General features: G+C 54.0%; 4 protein-coding genes across 4 annotated transcripts; 3 read left to right on the top strand and 1 right to left on the bottom strand.

Moving 5' to 3' along the window:
• Positions 1-83: 83 nt before the first annotated feature.
• BU26DRAFT_414611 (NAD(P)-binding protein) lies at positions 84-1127 on the top strand (the record flags this gene model as incomplete). Its single annotated transcript, XM_033823079.1, has 4 exons — positions 84-204; positions 265-291; positions 346-409; positions 461-1127. 4 exons carry the CDS (start codon positions 84-86, stop codon positions 1125-1127), a joined length of 879 nt encoding a protein of 292 aa, XP_033691561.1.
• A 1639-nt stretch (positions 1128-2766) lies between these two features.
• On the top strand, positions 2767-4557 carry BU26DRAFT_472876 (uncharacterized protein). Its single transcript, XM_033825449.1, has 3 exons — positions 2767-3302; positions 3352-3799; positions 3845-4557. The coding sequence occupies exons 1-3, from the start codon at positions 3077-3079 to the stop codon at positions 4410-4412; spliced, it is 1242 nt and encodes a 413-aa protein (XP_033691560.1). The 5' UTR covers positions 2767-3076; the 3' UTR covers positions 4413-4557.
• A 389-nt stretch (positions 4558-4946) lies between these two features.
• Positions 4947-10322, top strand: BU26DRAFT_513366 (uncharacterized protein). The gene is made up of 6 exons (XM_033827606.1): positions 4947-5813; positions 5871-6303; positions 6356-7561; positions 7606-8410; positions 8459-8909; positions 8972-10322. Exons 1-6 carry the CDS (start codon positions 5380-5382, stop codon positions 10011-10013), a joined length of 4371 nt encoding a protein of 1456 aa, XP_033691559.1. The 5' UTR covers positions 4947-5379; the 3' UTR covers positions 10014-10322.
• A 2952-nt stretch (positions 10323-13274) lies between these two features.
• Positions 13275-14640, bottom strand: BU26DRAFT_545853 (uncharacterized protein). The gene is made up of 2 exons (XM_033831804.1): positions 14015-14640; positions 13275-13968 (listed from the first exon to the last, which is right to left on the bottom strand). The coding sequence occupies exons 1-2, from the start codon at positions 14575-14577 to the stop codon at positions 13359-13361; spliced, it is 1173 nt and encodes a 390-aa protein (XP_033691558.1). The 5' UTR covers positions 14578-14640; the 3' UTR covers positions 13275-13358.
• Between the last annotated feature and the right edge of the window lie 367 nt (positions 14641-15007).

Below are 15007 nucleotides of genomic sequence, written 5' to 3'. Positions count from 1 at the left end.
TGGGAAAGTTGAAAAGCTGTTCCTCCACAGAAACTTTGCTTCTTGCGACCTGATAACCTCTGATTGCCCCAACCAACACCACCATGGCTGACACTCACGACCTTCGCGTCGAGAAGCTATTCTCGGTCAAAGACTACGTTTGCGTCATCACTGGGGGCGGTTCGGGCATTGGATTGATGTCTGCTCAAGCTTTGGCTGCGAATGGTATATTTCGCTTAAGTAGCGCATTCGAACTGGTCCCTGAATGGATACTGACCTACACAGGCGCCAAGGTCTACATCACCGGACGACGTATGTTTTGGAGCTAACATCATTCCTAGAGGGAGTCTAGCTAATTAAGTGCAGGCAAGGAAGCATTGGAGAAGGCGGCGAAGTCCCACAACCCTGCACAGGGCGGTCAAATCATCCCGTGTGTCTCTTTCAACCTCACTCATCGTAATATACTCTTACGCTCCAACAGCCTGGGACCCTGCGATGTGACCAAGAAATCGGATCTCGCCGAGCTCTGCGAAGAGCTTTCCTCCCGCGAAAAGTACATCAACCTCCTTATAACCGCGGCTGGCATATCCGGCGAAAGGGCCGAGCCCGACTCTGAGGAGGCGCACTCGCTCAAGGAAAAGCTCTGGAACAACGAAACCTTCGAGGGCTGGAACAAGACTTTCAACACAGACGTAACTTCCGTCTACTTCACCGTTGTCGCCCTACTCCCCCTCTTGCAAGCTGGTACCGAAACGCACGGCCACCTCTCCGCCTCCGTCATCGTGATATCCTCTATGTCGGGCATCATGCGAGAATCACAGGGCCATTTCAGCTACAATGCGGCCAAAGGCGGAACCGTCCACCTCACCAAGCTCATGTCAGCCGAGTTCCAGAAGATCCGGATTCGCGTGAACAGCATTGCGCCTGGGTACTTCCCGTCGGAGATGACCGCGAAAGAGAGTGACGACCGAATGAAGAGCCATGTGCCGGATGAGACGATCCAGGAAAAGGGCCATGTGCCGATGGCAAGGGCGGGAAGTGATGAGGAGATGGCGCAGGCGGTACTGTTCCTTACAAAGAATACGTATGTGAACGGCGAGATTATTGCGGTTGACGGTGGTGTACTGAATGTGGTGGCTGGTCGATGAAATAGGTGATTGACAGGACCTTTTGCGGCGAGACTGGGTGCCTGTAGATTGGTGATAGGTGTTCAAGGCGAAATGAAAATAGAAGCGCACATAAGATTAGAACATATCGAACTCACGGTCCCAATTCAACCATCCCTTCGCACCTCCCATATAGCTCTGGCACCTACTTTCATGAAAAAGAAACTAGGCCGGACCTCCCTCCGCCGCTGGAAGGGTTGGAACGCGTCAAGCTTGACCTTACTGGCGTTCGAATGTTGGCAAGGGGGAGCAAGCGTGCGACGCGAGTTGAGAAGCGAAAACGAGCAACAACTGAAGTGGCTCGCCACAGCACATATGTTCGATGGCTCCATGCCGAATTTTGATGGACAGCCCCGGGATGATGGTAATGGTCAAAAAAGACAAACGTAATGCAAGCGGTGGATTGGTCAGTGCACTAGGCCGACCAAGCGTCTTGGCGCGCATCAGACGTCGACCGCCGACTTCGCACCTCAAATTCCATCTAATTCCATCTCCACCGCTTCTGAGTGTCTGTCTCCCTATTTTGAACGGTTCTCCCAACCCTTTGGTCGCTTTAGGATGCCGACTGACCGACCTAGAACGTTCTGTCAGCGGCAAAATTGTCCGTGGCTTCGGCGCTTATCTCCTCTGCTGTTCTACGCCGCACCACAGCAGAAGAGGTGTCTCATCGATGCCCAGCCTAAGGGCTGATGCAGCAGCCCGGAGCGCTCATAATTACTAGATCATTGGGATGTTGGCCCTAGGCAACCCCTTTTGTCGAATGGCACGTCCGACCTTCCTGCGAAAGGGTTGCGAAGTTGGGTAGCATTTCGCAGGTTGCTCCAGTCCTCTGAGCGATCCACTTAACACGGCATTGGAAACATTGATATGGATCACAAGGCGTTTACGCCCCATCTTGTGCTGTCGTACAGTGTGCTTTTCCGGCTGGCCCCAAATGACCCGGACCCCATGATCCCATTCGCCTGCATGCAGCAGATGATAGGTCTACACGAGGCGTCAACATCGCCGCTTAGTTATCCGGCACTCTCAGTTACGCCAGTCGCGAATAGTCTAAGCTGACATCACGCCCCGGACCGAACCGATGGCTTGCCGCTGCCCTTGCTGGCTATGCCGCCTCAGCCCCACACTCAGGAGTATGCGGATCATCCAATGGGATCATCCAACACGAGGAAACAGCTTAATGTCAGGCGGCATACTCGACCCTAACATTGCCACAAGCTCAATTCTCCCGCGATTGGCGCTTTCGACATTATCATCTGATGCCGTTATGTTGCTCTATCGAAACCCCATTAACGGCACAGCAACTCCCGGCTCATGCTCGAACTAGATCAAGGCATCGCCCAAACCCAATCTAGCGTTGGCGGCATATACGGACGGTTCCCTAGCCGCCCCTTGGGCGTATTTTGTGCCATCTCGTGGGGGCGTGCAGACAGTGCAACCAATGAGGCTGGACATCAGTAGCTATTCGCCGTGTTTCAAGACATCTCCGGAGGGAACGTCCTCCATGTCATACTAGTACGCAGCCGATGTCCGCACCCTCATGCCAGAACTTTGAACATGGCTAAGAACTATGGAACGCAGACTTGAACCGACTGTCACCGCACATCTGGAACATTTAGCGATCGTATCTGGACTTTAGACTGTAATTCGAGACTATTGGGAGACACGTGGCCCCCGAGCTCTGGGTGCCATCCACCGCGAACAGCCCGTGCACTGTGCCACAACCACCAGTCGAAGCGGGGCTTCGGATACTTCAATTCTGTGATACGCCGTCCGTCCGCATACGAAATCAACTGCCCCACTGTCAGCTCCTCATAGCTAGACAGAGCGGCCTTCGCGTTATTGTCTTCTTAATCTCTTTGTTGGGATGATCCCTTTCGCCTTCCCACCACCTCTGGATTGACTTTTACGGAAAGGAAGGTTCTTGCGGAATGAGCGGGCATCGACCGGGGAACTCGCAGTATGCATCCGAGTACTCGGGTCGGCCTTTGGTGAACGTCTGCATTGCGTTTGCAGTCCTCGAGACATCATTTATCATCGCGTTTGTCTTCTCGTGGCACCTCAATAGGGACAGCAGCAGTCACAACACGAAGGGGGTATACGCGCTCATACTGCTTACCTACCTATTCACCTTTGCGGGTGTTGTGATATGCCTACGTAGGTCTGCCGATTTTCAAGCTATGACCCGATGCTGACAAGTTGACAGTCAAGATAACAAACGGGGGAGTGGGGTATCATGCAAGCACTTTACAACCGGAAACCGTTCGGACCGCACTTCAACTCATGACCGCGCATGAGGCCACCTACACTGTGGCGATTGCCTTCCCCAAACTCGCTATCTTATCTCTGTACTTGAGACTTTTTACGGCGAAGGTGGCAAGATACCTTCTATACCTAACAGGGGTCGTAATCATTGGAGCTTGCCTCTTTGGAATTTTGGCTGTCTTCACCAATTGCCGGCCTTTAACTTCGTTCTGGGACCTCCGCTTCGAGGACTGTACCGTGGACCCCATGATGGCCTTTCGGCTCTACGGTATCCCGATCATTGCGACAGATGTTGTCATACTTGTCGTGCCTATAATAGCTTTGTGGAGGTTGAAAGTAAGCGTGTGGGAGAAGCTTGCGGTGGCTCTTACCTTTCTCGTCATTGCCTGGTCAGTACTACAATAGCCTCGCTGGGTTGCGACTAACGTCAATAGCGGCATCGTCGCTTCGGTCTTGCGGCTGGTAGCTTTTGTCAAAACCGATATCTTCGAGGACACAACGTACCTCTGCATCTCTACGAGCATCACGACGATTATCGAGCCCGGCATCTATCTGGTAGCCGCGACCGTGCCTACTCTTAAACCGGCTGTTCGACAAATGTGCCAGAGGATTTTCTTCATGCGTCCTGCTATCGCAAGCGGATTCCGTTCGTCGCGGCGGTCAAACATGCCCCCCGTGCCAGCAGTGGAACAGCCACGCCTTATACGGCATATCCCAACGAAGAAATCCTACGAGACGCTTGGCCAACGGCCAAAGAAGACACTGCAATTGGACGATTACCACCGAGTCCGATATGGACCCGGACTTGTTAGCCTGAGCACAGCAGATGAGGAGAGCATGGTGTGCGCGGATGCGATTGTTCATGAAACGATGGGAAGACAGGGAAGGAACCCGGACGGAACGTTGAGGGCATACTCGCTGCAGCCGATGCAGTTCAGCCCGCTAAGGACGTCCTTCTTTCTTGACAAGTCCGATTCGGACACCTCTAGGTCTGCCAAATAGCAAACATACTGCGATGGTCGAGCCTGGTGGTCTCCACGAGGGCAGGCATGCGAGGTCCTGCCTGTTTGGTTGACGTGCACCACGGCTGTGGTTCGGACTCGCATTCCGTTTCTCCGCATTATCCACACCTTCGGGATCTAATAATACATAATACATGAGCACTGCATCACATTCTGATGTGCTTTTCAGGGTTCGAGTTTTCGAATTGTGCCTAAAGGCGTTGAACCCTGACCCTAGCGTCAAGGGAGATCAGCGCACGTGACACCGTGCTACGTCAGGCCGCGGAGCTGTTCAATCTAAAATTCTGAAACGCATATGGTCTCGCACGCGTCGAGGCGGGTAGAATTGTGGTTCGCCAATAATATTGTAAATGTTGAAGCCGATGCAGAGGGCTAGAAAGCCCTGGAGTGTACCCAGATGGCATATTCGGCGGCGTTCTGATTGGTCAGAGGTGCTGAATCAGCAACACTAGCCACCTGTGCCACGCGCAACTGTGCGACATGCCTCGAGCCTGACCCTTCCACGGCGTGCATACGCCTATTCACTCTGAACGCTCCCGCGGCCCCCGGACTCGACGCGCATGCCGTGCTACCCCGCCTGGTTTGACGCAGGACTCGCCCCAACGCGACGCGTGCTTGAGCCTAGGATTGTCGCAAATCGCCGGTCGTCACTCTCGAGGCCCGTTGTGCGGCCAGGATCCCCACGTATAATTGCTATAGCTCAGCCCTGGGCGCGAAGGACCCCGCAGCCCGACGCTTTTGAGTCGCGGGACAGTAAATAACACCCCGGCGGCCATTGAGCGAGCGATCGGGCGCCTGCTCCCTCAATGCCCCAGCCGACGACCCGCCGCCGCAGACGACCGCACGACGCACTCGGAGAGACACCACAGCGCAATAGGGGCCCGGGAATTGGGCCGGATTGAGCTGGATTGAAGGGATTGCAGCGTGCCTCACGGGCTAGAGGAAAGATGGTCTCGCACCCCCCAAAAGCTGCACACTCGCAGGCGCGCCCGCAGCACCAGCAGCCCTCGAGCGCCAACACGCCCGGCCACGCAAAGAAGGCATCGTCCTCGTCCGTTTCGAACGCACGCACGTCGGGCCGTGAGGACAGACCGAGCAGGGAGGGGGCGGCACAGCGGGCAGCGCAGGATGTCGTCGGCCTCAAAGACTACCAGCTGGGCGACTGTCTGGGCAAGGGCGCCTTTGGCAGCGTGTACCGCGCCCTGAACTGGGGCACCGGCGAGACGGTAGCCATCAAGCAGGTCCGGCTGGAGAACCTGGGCGCGGCCGACCTCAAGACCATCATGCTGGAGATCGACCTGCTCAAGAACCTCAACCATGCCAACATCGTCAAGTACCACGGCTTCGTCAAGAGCTCCGAGAGTCTGTACATAATCCTGGAGTAAGTGCATCGCCATACAAACCGGAATTGATGGCAAAATCGGGGCTAATTTCGCAGGTACTGCGAGAACGGGTCGTTGCACAGCATCTGCAAGAACTTCGGCAAGTTTCCGGAAAACCTCGTCGCCCTCTACATGTCCCAGGTCCTCCACGGCCTGCTGTACCTGCACGAGCAGGGTGTCATCCACCGCGACATCAAGGGCGCCAACATCTTGACAACCAAGGAGGGGCTGGTAAAGCTGGCCGACTTCGGTGTGGCTACAAAGCAGTCGGGGCTGGATCAGTCGAGTGTGGTAGGAACGCCGTATTGGATGGCGCCTGAGGTCATTGAGCTCTCTGGCGCGACGACAGCCTCGGATATCTGGAGCGTCGGGTGTACGGTCATCGAGCTGATTGAGGGGAAGCCGCCGTATCACAAACTGCAGCCCATGCAGGCGCTGTTTCGGATCGTCAACGACGAGCATCCGCCTATACCAGGCAGTGCTTCCCAGGTAAGCACCTGCCATTTGTTTGCGTGCCCCGATGTTGCGCTAACGGCCACAGCTTCTCCGCGAGTTCCTGATGGAATGCTTCCAAAAGAATCCCGCCCTGCGCATCTCCGCAAAACGATTGCTCAAGCATCCGTGGATCGTGAGCGCGAAACGTACAGTCCCCCCCGTGCCGACGAAGCCCACCGAATACCGGGAAGCAGTCAAGTCCGTGCAGGAATGGAACGAAGCTCTCAACTCGCAAACGCTACGTCGAAGCTCCCGTTTGGCGTCTGGTGCGAGGAGGGATATCCCACATACGTCATCCTCAACCGCTGGCGCCCCAGCTGTTGTACGCAAGTCTCCGGTGAACGTTAACCTCAACATCCCTAAGCACAGACCCAATGCCGACTTATTCCGCTCACCAGAGGTGGACAAGGATGACAACTGGGATAATGATTTCGCGGAGAGCATTTCGCCGCGGGCATTTCACCAGCCACATCTCAAACCGCAGGATAATTTTGGGGGACTCTTCTCTGGTGATAGGCTTAAGGCGTTTGCGAGCTTCGATGCTCTTACCGAGGAGGCGCCGAATTCGGATGGTGAAGCCACAGTGAAGAGCCCACTTAACCTCCAGGATCTGCGTGGCATCTCGGCTGCTTTTGGCGGCACTGGCTCTGGAAAGTCGTCCACGAAAGCAAGAGCGTCAGCATCACGGTCGACATCAGCATCGATGCCGTCCGAGGAGCATCACGAGGGCCAGCCTAAAACCGCGTTCCTGCGTGGAGTCCCAAGAGCATCGGAGTTACCTAAGAGCAAGGTCGCCGCTCTTGCTCGGCCCTCACAAATGTTCCGCGAGAACTCCGTGGAGGACTATTCAGACCTGATGCCGGCGGACGAGAGCGCTTTCGAAAAGAAGTTGAGGGCAATGCAGGGTGCGCATCCGTCTATGCTACCTCAGCAGAAGTCGGTCAAAGCAGCTTCAAGTTCGCCAGCTGAGTCATTCTCGCCCAAGCTCTTCCATCCTTCCGACCTGAAGACTGCGCCCAAGTCAACGCGAGAAACGAAAGTCAATGGGAACGTGCGGCAACGCTCGGCTTCATCGACATCGACGCGAAAGATGCAGCGGTCGCAATCTGAGATCGAGATTCAGAAGTACGCTGAGGATGACCGAGACGACTTCTCGGACGTATTTGGCGACATTAGGACGAACAAGGCGGAAAGTGATAGTGGCTCCGAGCACAGCATGGCCATGATCACATCCAAGATGTCCTCGTCATTTGTAAGTTCCAGAATCGCATGTGCTCGGCTATACTAACCGGCTAGATGATCGTGGATGACGACGACCTTGATCCTTTTGCCAATATGGACGAAGGCTTGGAAAACATCAATCTTGAAAACAACGTCGCCCGTGACCGCGATGACCGCCTGGCAAAGCAGACAGAGAACCTCGTTGGTTGCTTGAAGACGAGTCAACCTGAAGACGTCCTGCTCGACATTGCCGAGCAGCTCCTGCAAGTCCTCTTCGAGTCGCCCGATAAACGCTCCATTGTCCTACGCTCTCATGGCATGCTCCCTATCCTGGAGATCCTAAGCACTGTACCCCCCAATGACGTCGTATTACCTCTGTTAAAGATCATCAACTTGATTATTCTCGAAGACGCCGAATCGCAAGAGTCGCTATCCTTCCTTGGCGGCATACCTATCATTTGTAATTTTGCATACAAGAAATACCCCAGCGAGATCCGCAAAGAGGCTGCTGCTTTCGTGCGGCAGATGTACCAGACGAGCACGCTGACGTTGCAGATGTTCATCGGCTGCGGTGGTATCAACGTCCTGGTAGAGTTCCTAGAAGAAGACATAGATGCGGAGAGGGACCTGGTGCTCATTGGCGTCAATGGCGTGTGGAACGTCTTCGAACTACAAGGTCCAACGCCGAAGAACGATTTCTGTCGCATATTCTCACGCAGCTCTGTATTATACCCGCTGTCGTTGGTATTGAACAGGATGGTGGATGAGATGGATGAGGTGTCGCAGCTTATCCAAGGGCGCATCGTCAGTATTTTTCTGATCTTTTCCCAGGCGGAGAGCCATGTGAAAGATCTAGTGGCGGATCGAATGATCCTGAAGCGTAAGCGTTTCCCTCTATTGCCAAACTGCAGCTACTGACAATTCACAGGCGTCCTCAAAGACCTCCGCAAGATGTCGCCCGTGCACCAGGTGACTATGCTCAAATTTATAAAGAACCTCTCGATGCTCTCCTCCACACACGAAGCCCTCCAGAACTCCAACGCAATCGACATCCTCATCGAGCTACTTAAGACTACTCGAAAGCAGAGCAACTCCCGCGAGATTTCCAACCAGGTGCTCAACACCATGTATAACCTATGTCGGCACAACAAGAGCAGGCAGGAAGAGGCCGCGCTGTCGGATGTCATACCCCTGCTGAAGGAGGTGGTCAAAGACGGAGGTCCGCTCAAGGAGTTCGCGCTGCCGATATTGTGCGAGCTCGCACATAGCGGCAAGGTAGCGCGCAAGATGCTATGGGATGCGAAGGGATTGCAGTTTTATATCAATATGCTGGCGGATCGGAATTGGCAGGTTACGGCGTTGGATGCTATCTTCGTGTGGTTAGTACCCACCCTCAACCTCTATTCGACGTTGTCGGCGATGGACGTTAACAGTGTTCCAGGCTCCAAGAGGAAACCGCTCGCGTCGAGCAGTACCTGCTATCATCCAACTTCAGCACCGCCATCATCTCATCCTACACCTCCCCCGAACTGTCGCAGTCCTCCTTCGAGAACATGCTTGAGCCTTTGCAGAAGCTCGTCCGCCTCTCTCCACCTATCGCAGCTTCCCTCGCCGTCCCCGAGATCTTCACCCGCACGGTGCAGAAACTCGGGCATAAGGATGCTGTCACCCGGCTGAACCTCTTGCGTATTCTGCGCACCATCTGCGATGCCACGGAGGATGAGTGCACGCTCATCAAGCGATTTGGCGTCTACGATACCATTCTCCACCTCTCAGCTCACGACCCGGCTATCCTCGTCCGTCAAATGGCCGAAGAGCTAGTCTGCGCCTGCGACGAAGTCGGCAAACGCAGCACATCTCGCGCTTCCGGCTTCCGCCGCCCAGCATCTAGTGCTGGTACACGTGCGGGATCGGGCTCAAGCAGCGGCTCGACACTTGCCACCGGCATGACCCCACCCACACCAACCAGTCTCAAGAATGCCTTCGCTATACCGCCTCTGCCGCCCACACCGACGCTTGCCGGAAGTAGTCGTGAGCGTGTAGCCCGAAGCCAATCTACGGCTGGCATCTGGGATCTCCAGGAAGAACCTAGCCGATCTAAGCCTGCATCTCTAGCACGTTCCTCAACGGCTCTTGCAGCACTTGGCGTTCCTCCATCCTCATCGTCATCCTCAATATCTTCACGGACACCAGGCAGTAGTCGACCGCCGTCCCGCGACACTTCTTCCTCTCTTTCCTCTCGCCTAGACGCCAACAAAGACGCCTCGGCAAAGTCCCGCCTCCCGAAAGCGCGACAGGGCCGCCTGAGCGAGGCTGTTAGCCGGCGTCGCCAAAGCCAGGCTGGCATGGGCGAGGAAAACCAGACGCCGAATGGGAATGGTCCCCCATTGCCGAGACTGCAAATCGTGCGGCGCAGAAGGGAAACGAGTGGTGGCGAACTGAGCACCGCCTCCTCGCGCAGAGGCGCCGGCGTCGCGGATTAGGGATCCAAGTATGATGTTCGGTGGTGGGGACGCAGGGATCGGGCGAGGACGGATTGGAGTCGCTGGGTGTGATTTCGAAACAGAGCCCCTTTCGTTTGTTTACATTGAGAGCAAGGAAGGGCGTTGGGTGGTGTTTGTTTATACACGGCCCCGCATGAGACGGACTGGATTGGTTTGCACTTGCATACATACTTAGAGGACATGCATAGCTTTGGCGCCCCTTCTCTTTTTCTTTTTGTGGGGTTTAGCGGTTTTGGGCGCGTCGAAGAAGGATAGCATAGCAATGGACGACGATTGGGTTATCTCTTATTTGACTTTTGTCCTTGAGGATAGTGGGCATGTGTTTTGGGGATGAGCGAGTGAGTGAATGGTTGTGTGCTTGCATCAAGGAAGAGGGAGAGATGGGATGAGCGCGCGGTATATAACTCGCCTTCCCCGCTCTTTTCAGGCTTCCTTCTTTACGCAACACTGCTCTCATCGGGGCACAAAAACAGAGGGGCCGGCATGAACATGGCTAAAATCACGACCAGAAACCCACCACGCTGTTGGGTTCTTGCCTGGTTTAGATGGCGCCGTACGGAAGGCACTAAAACACCTCGACCGGGACTGATGGAGAGAAGGACGGGGAGAGGGGTCGCGCACTTCGGCTATGGGAGTTGGTGGTTGCCCTAGAGCCGCGTGGGGTGGTTTGAGGGTAGCGTGGGGATTGGCGTAGGAGTATAAGTACCCTCCTTTTCTCTTCCTTGCGGCTGCTTCGCTACTTCACGTAACTTACTGCATTGGGGCTAAAATGGACAACTGTCCGGCTCATGTCTAAAATGTCTCGGTCCTCAGGCGTATGTTGCGCTTGGTTAGCTCTGCAGTCTAAAGGGCAGCCAAAACCAAGGCATGGGGTGCCTGGAGGGAGAACTGCGCAGATACGGAAGGATAGACTGGATCGAGAGTGCGAGGAGGGTTAGCATTGAGTGGATGATAGTGGTGGTGGATGGCATCACCGTCATGAAGATGAATAGTGATTCCAGAACTCCAGGTGATGAGAGGGCGAAATCGGAGGTTTAGGGTATTAATACCTGCTGGCTACGCTCTACTTGCGCTTTCCTTTCACGATCCGCTCCCCCATTAATGGGGGTTAAATCATAGCGCATTAAAGTGCTTCTTAAAACGGCAAAAGTACCAACAGATATTGCCGGGCTCTGGGGTTGGTAGGGTTGAGCAGTTGCGGATAATATATCAAGATCCAAGTTCACACTGCCATGGGGCAAAACTGCGTGGACTGAAAAGAGGGGATGTGAGGAATGCGACAGGGGGCGTATGGTGGTTGGATTTGAGAGCCAGCGGTGGTGGCGGACATTAGCGACGCAAGATTGATAGTGGGGGAAGCTGGATGGAGCGTGAGCGGTTGGTGTAAAGTCTAGGGGAAGTGTTTATAAATACCGACATCCTGCTCTCCTTTCTCCTTTCTTCTCCACGCTCTACTCCGATTGCTAAAGGAGACTAAAGATGAGATATCCCCGCTCATGTCAAGAAGTGAGCCGAAGACCAAACGATGTGGTTTTTTCGTTTTCTTGTGGACAATGGGAGTGAGAACGGGATGTTGGGATGGAGCCTGTTTGGTGGCGAGGCTTCCCGATCCTTGCATGCATTCATTTCCAACATCCTCGAGCTACGCTAGTTGGAGGCACAGCGTGGCCTATAGGTGGTTGCCTTCGAAGCTTCCAGGGGCCTTGTTGACCAGTTCATTGACCGACGCGGATTTGCGCCGCTTCCTACGTGTTATAGTCAAAGGGAGTGCTTCTAAAGGAGAAGACAGATCTCTGCTCGGCCCATAGCTTGGAGCTAGTCTGCACGGTCATGCGATGTTCCTATCCCTTCTTGTCAGTCGCGGGGGATGTGTGGATAGCAGCGCCACCTTCAGAATGTAACACATTGGTCGCGAGACCATATTGAACTGATCCATTTCTATGTTTGAGCTCGGACCTAGAAAGATGTAAAGACCGCGTAGCTAGTGGTGACGAACCCTGACCCACCGTTCAAAGGCGAAGAGAACATAGCACCCACTCTCCAACCCGTATCGTCCACCATATCTAGATCAGCCATTTCGTATGGGTCCTGACCAGGCTGTAGGGCCGGCTGGCATACTTGGAAAGGGAGATCCGGGTTTTCCAAGAGCTCGTTGATTGGACCTAGCCGGTCGAAACGTATGCCCGCATTATATGCTGGCCACGGAAACCTCACTACGAAAAGTTTCGGCGAAGCGGCCCAAGATGAAGTAGGGTGCAAGCCCCTCAAGAGACGTTCGTATCCGAATTGCAGGAGCAAAGGCCCCTGAAAGAAGATTGACAAGGTCTCTAGCTCTGGCAATTTTGGGACGATCGCCATCTTTGCAAAAAGAAAAGTGTGATCATCCCACGGAGCAGCAAATCCACGTCGGGTCCATGACGTTTCTTTAAATTGCCAATGTATGTGAAGGGCGCGAATTTTAGCAAACCGATGCGGAAGCGTCGACCTGTGGAGATCAAGCAGTGCTTGATTTTGGAGGCACGCAAACATGTTTCCAGAGTAAAGAAGATCAATCGTCTCGGTGTATCTGGACGCGTTTAGTGAGACACCTACTTTGGCTATGGTGGTCACTTACATGCTGCGGCAGGTCTTAAGTAGGGCTGTGAGATTTGCTTGTTTTGGCTGAGGCGGAAAATCCCAACGGTCATCACGGAGAGAATTGGCGAGCCGTAGGACTTCATGTCGGATACTCTCCGGGGTTATAGGGACGAGATCTCCGGGTGCACGTGTGTTGGAGCCGTCAAGCAAACCGTGAGTCAGTCGACCGCGATCCCGATAAAGGGCGATACATCGCCCGGTAATAGTATATTCCCAAATCCGGTTCCGGATTTCCGCTGGTAAACTAAGCAAACTACATGACGATTGCTCAGCGAGGCACGTGGAAGGCTTCTCATGTTCGGTTTCTCCCAGCAGTGTTAGAGGGCGAGTTTGAGCGAGCGGTAGAGGGTCCAACTCAGAACCGTGTGGAGCTATATACAGCTTTTCTCGCGCGCCGCGATTCTTTTCTTCCGATTTCTGAGTCAGGTTGCGTCTCATCTGGTCCCGGTATGCTCGCAGCCGGTCTAAGAGATTCATGACGAGTAGAATACCTAGCAAAGCGACAATCACTGCGCAAGTAATGTTCGACAAAGTCAGAGAGTCCGGGTGGCTTTGGATTTGACAAATTGAAGAGTGCTGATATCGCTGCAGGCAGCAACGGCGGAAACATCTTGGCGAGCGGGGGAAGCGGCACGGTGTGTGACCAAATAAACCCGCACTTTCCGCCATGGTATTCAAATTCAAACATTACAATGGGGTGAATATAGCATAATTCGTGATAACGAACCCTGCTTCCTCGCCTTCACTCGGAGAAAATATCGCTCCTACTCTCCACCCAGTATCGTCGATAGTATCTGTATCTGCCATATCATGCGGGTCCTGTGCTGACTGGAGATGCGGTTGGCATACTCGAAAAGGGACCTGGGCTGGATCTCGTAACAATCCATCAATTTCGCTGAGCTGGGTCCCAAAGCTCTGCAAATACCTCTCCGGCCATGGGAACCTGACGACGAAAAACTTCGGAGAGGCTAGATCAACGATTTCCCGTAGGCCTTTCAAGAGGCACCAATATGAGTATTGCGTGACAAGCGGGCCTTGTATGAAGATTGACAAGTTCTCTAGTTGTGGTATATCGGCACCGATCTCTCGGATAATGCTTCGAAAGGTCCAGTCGTTCCAAGGGGCAGGGAACCCTCCGTGGCCGTAAAATAACTCTTTGCACTGCCAATGCAAGTGGAACGAGCGGATTTGAGCAAAGCGTCGGGGGAGAACGGACTTGTGGAAGTCCCTGAGTGTATGATTTTGGAGGCAAACGAAGTTGTTCCCAGAATACAAATGATCGATTGCCTCACAGTATCTAAGGATGTCAGCACAAAGTTGAGTGGCGGCATATTCGTACCAACATAGTGCGGCATGTTTTGAGCAGAGGGCTCAGTTTTGCCTTCGTTCCTCGAGGCGGGCAGCTCGATACACCATCCGAATATTCAGTAAGGCGCGCAACTTCATTTCTGATACTTTCCGGCGTGATTGCAAGAAGCTCACCGGGAGTTCTTGTGTTCGAGTGATCCAGTAAGACATGTGTGAGCCGCCCATTGTCCCGATAGAGACCAATGTGATTCCCCGTAATGACGTTCTCCCAAATCAAGATGCGAAGCTCGACCGGGAGGCTGAGTAGCCGGCATTCTGGCCTACTGGAACCCCGTGGCCTCCTAGAACCCCGTTTGGCTGACTGGTGAGCCTCAATACCTTCAGCTAACAAGGATAGTGAACGACGCCGCATTGCCGGCAAAGCTTTTAGATCTGAGAGGTGGTGGGCCTGATACGCCTTCTCCCTGGCTTTCCGCTGCTTTTTCGCTCTCCTCCAGCTCTTGTCATGCCTGAAGTCGTCCCGAAACTCCCGAGCCCCCCTGACAAAATCCAACAACTTCCATTTCAACTCTGTCCAAATGGAGAAATTCCTCGTCATCGAAGGAGGATGTTTGGGCCTACGGCGAAATATTGCGGGCTTGGAGGATGAGGACAGGTTGTGCGAACGGTTGTGCGAACGGTCGTTCGCGGCGCAGCTGTGTGGTGGGGTACTGTGGCGCAGTCAGTCGCTTTCGTCATCTCCACTATGCAAAAACCCAACTTTTTCAAGGCTTATGGATTCGGAGCCTCTGTGTGCTTCTCATATTCAGGGCGGGTGAAAATCGAATGGGTCTTTTATACTGTCTAACCATTCCATCGCCATTAATTGGCCGCTCAGGTGGCGTTGGGGAATCTTTTGCACCACCTAACCGTGCGCCTACATCAGGGTATGTCGGTGTCATCATTCGATCAAGAGAGCTCGGGTAATCAAAGATGATTGCATCCGGAGAGACACATATACTTTGTTTGATCTGTAATGAACGCTCCGC

Source organism: Trematosphaeria pertusa (genome assembly GCF_010094035.1).
Source record: "Trematosphaeria pertusa strain CBS 122368 unplaced genomic scaffold BU26scaffold_1, whole genome shotgun sequence".
Lineage (NCBI taxonomy): Eukaryota > Fungi > Ascomycota > Dothideomycetes > Pleosporales > Trematosphaeriaceae > Trematosphaeria > Trematosphaeria pertusa.
This window is presented reverse-complemented; position numbering and strand designations above follow the sequence as displayed.

Bases quoted from the DNA above. Each gene is read 5' to 3' on its own strand.
- BU26DRAFT_513366 (XM_033827606.1), top strand. From the start codon at position 5,380: ATGGTCTCGCACCCCCCAAAAGCTGCACACTCGCAGGCGCGCCCGCAG. The intron at 8,411-8,458 runs GTAAGCGTTTCC...GACAATTCACAG, and splicing joins GGATCGAATGATCCTGAAGC to GCGTCCTCAAAGACCTCCGC. The intron at 8,910-8,971 runs GTTAGTACCCAC...ACAGTGTTCCAG, and splicing joins TTGGATGCTATCTTCGTGTG to GCTCCAAGAGGAAACCGCTC.
- BU26DRAFT_472876 (XM_033825449.1), top strand. From the start codon at position 3,077: ATGAGCGGGCATCGACCGGGGAACTCGCAGTATGCATCCGAGTACTCG. The intron at 3,303-3,351 runs GTAGGTCTGCCG...ACAAGTTGACAG, and splicing joins GGGTGTTGTGATATGCCTAC to TCAAGATAACAAACGGGGGA. The intron at 3,800-3,844 runs GTCAGTACTACA...TAACGTCAATAG, and splicing joins ACCTTTCTCGTCATTGCCTG to CGGCATCGTCGCTTCGGTCT.
- BU26DRAFT_545853 (XM_033831804.1), bottom strand. From the start codon at position 14,577: ATGACGAGGAATTTCTCCATTTGGACAGAGTTGAAATGGAAGTTGTTG. The intron at 13,969-14,014 runs GTTGGTACGAAT...TGACATCCTTAG, and splicing joins CTCAAAACATGCCGCACTAT to ATACTGTGAGGCAATCGATC.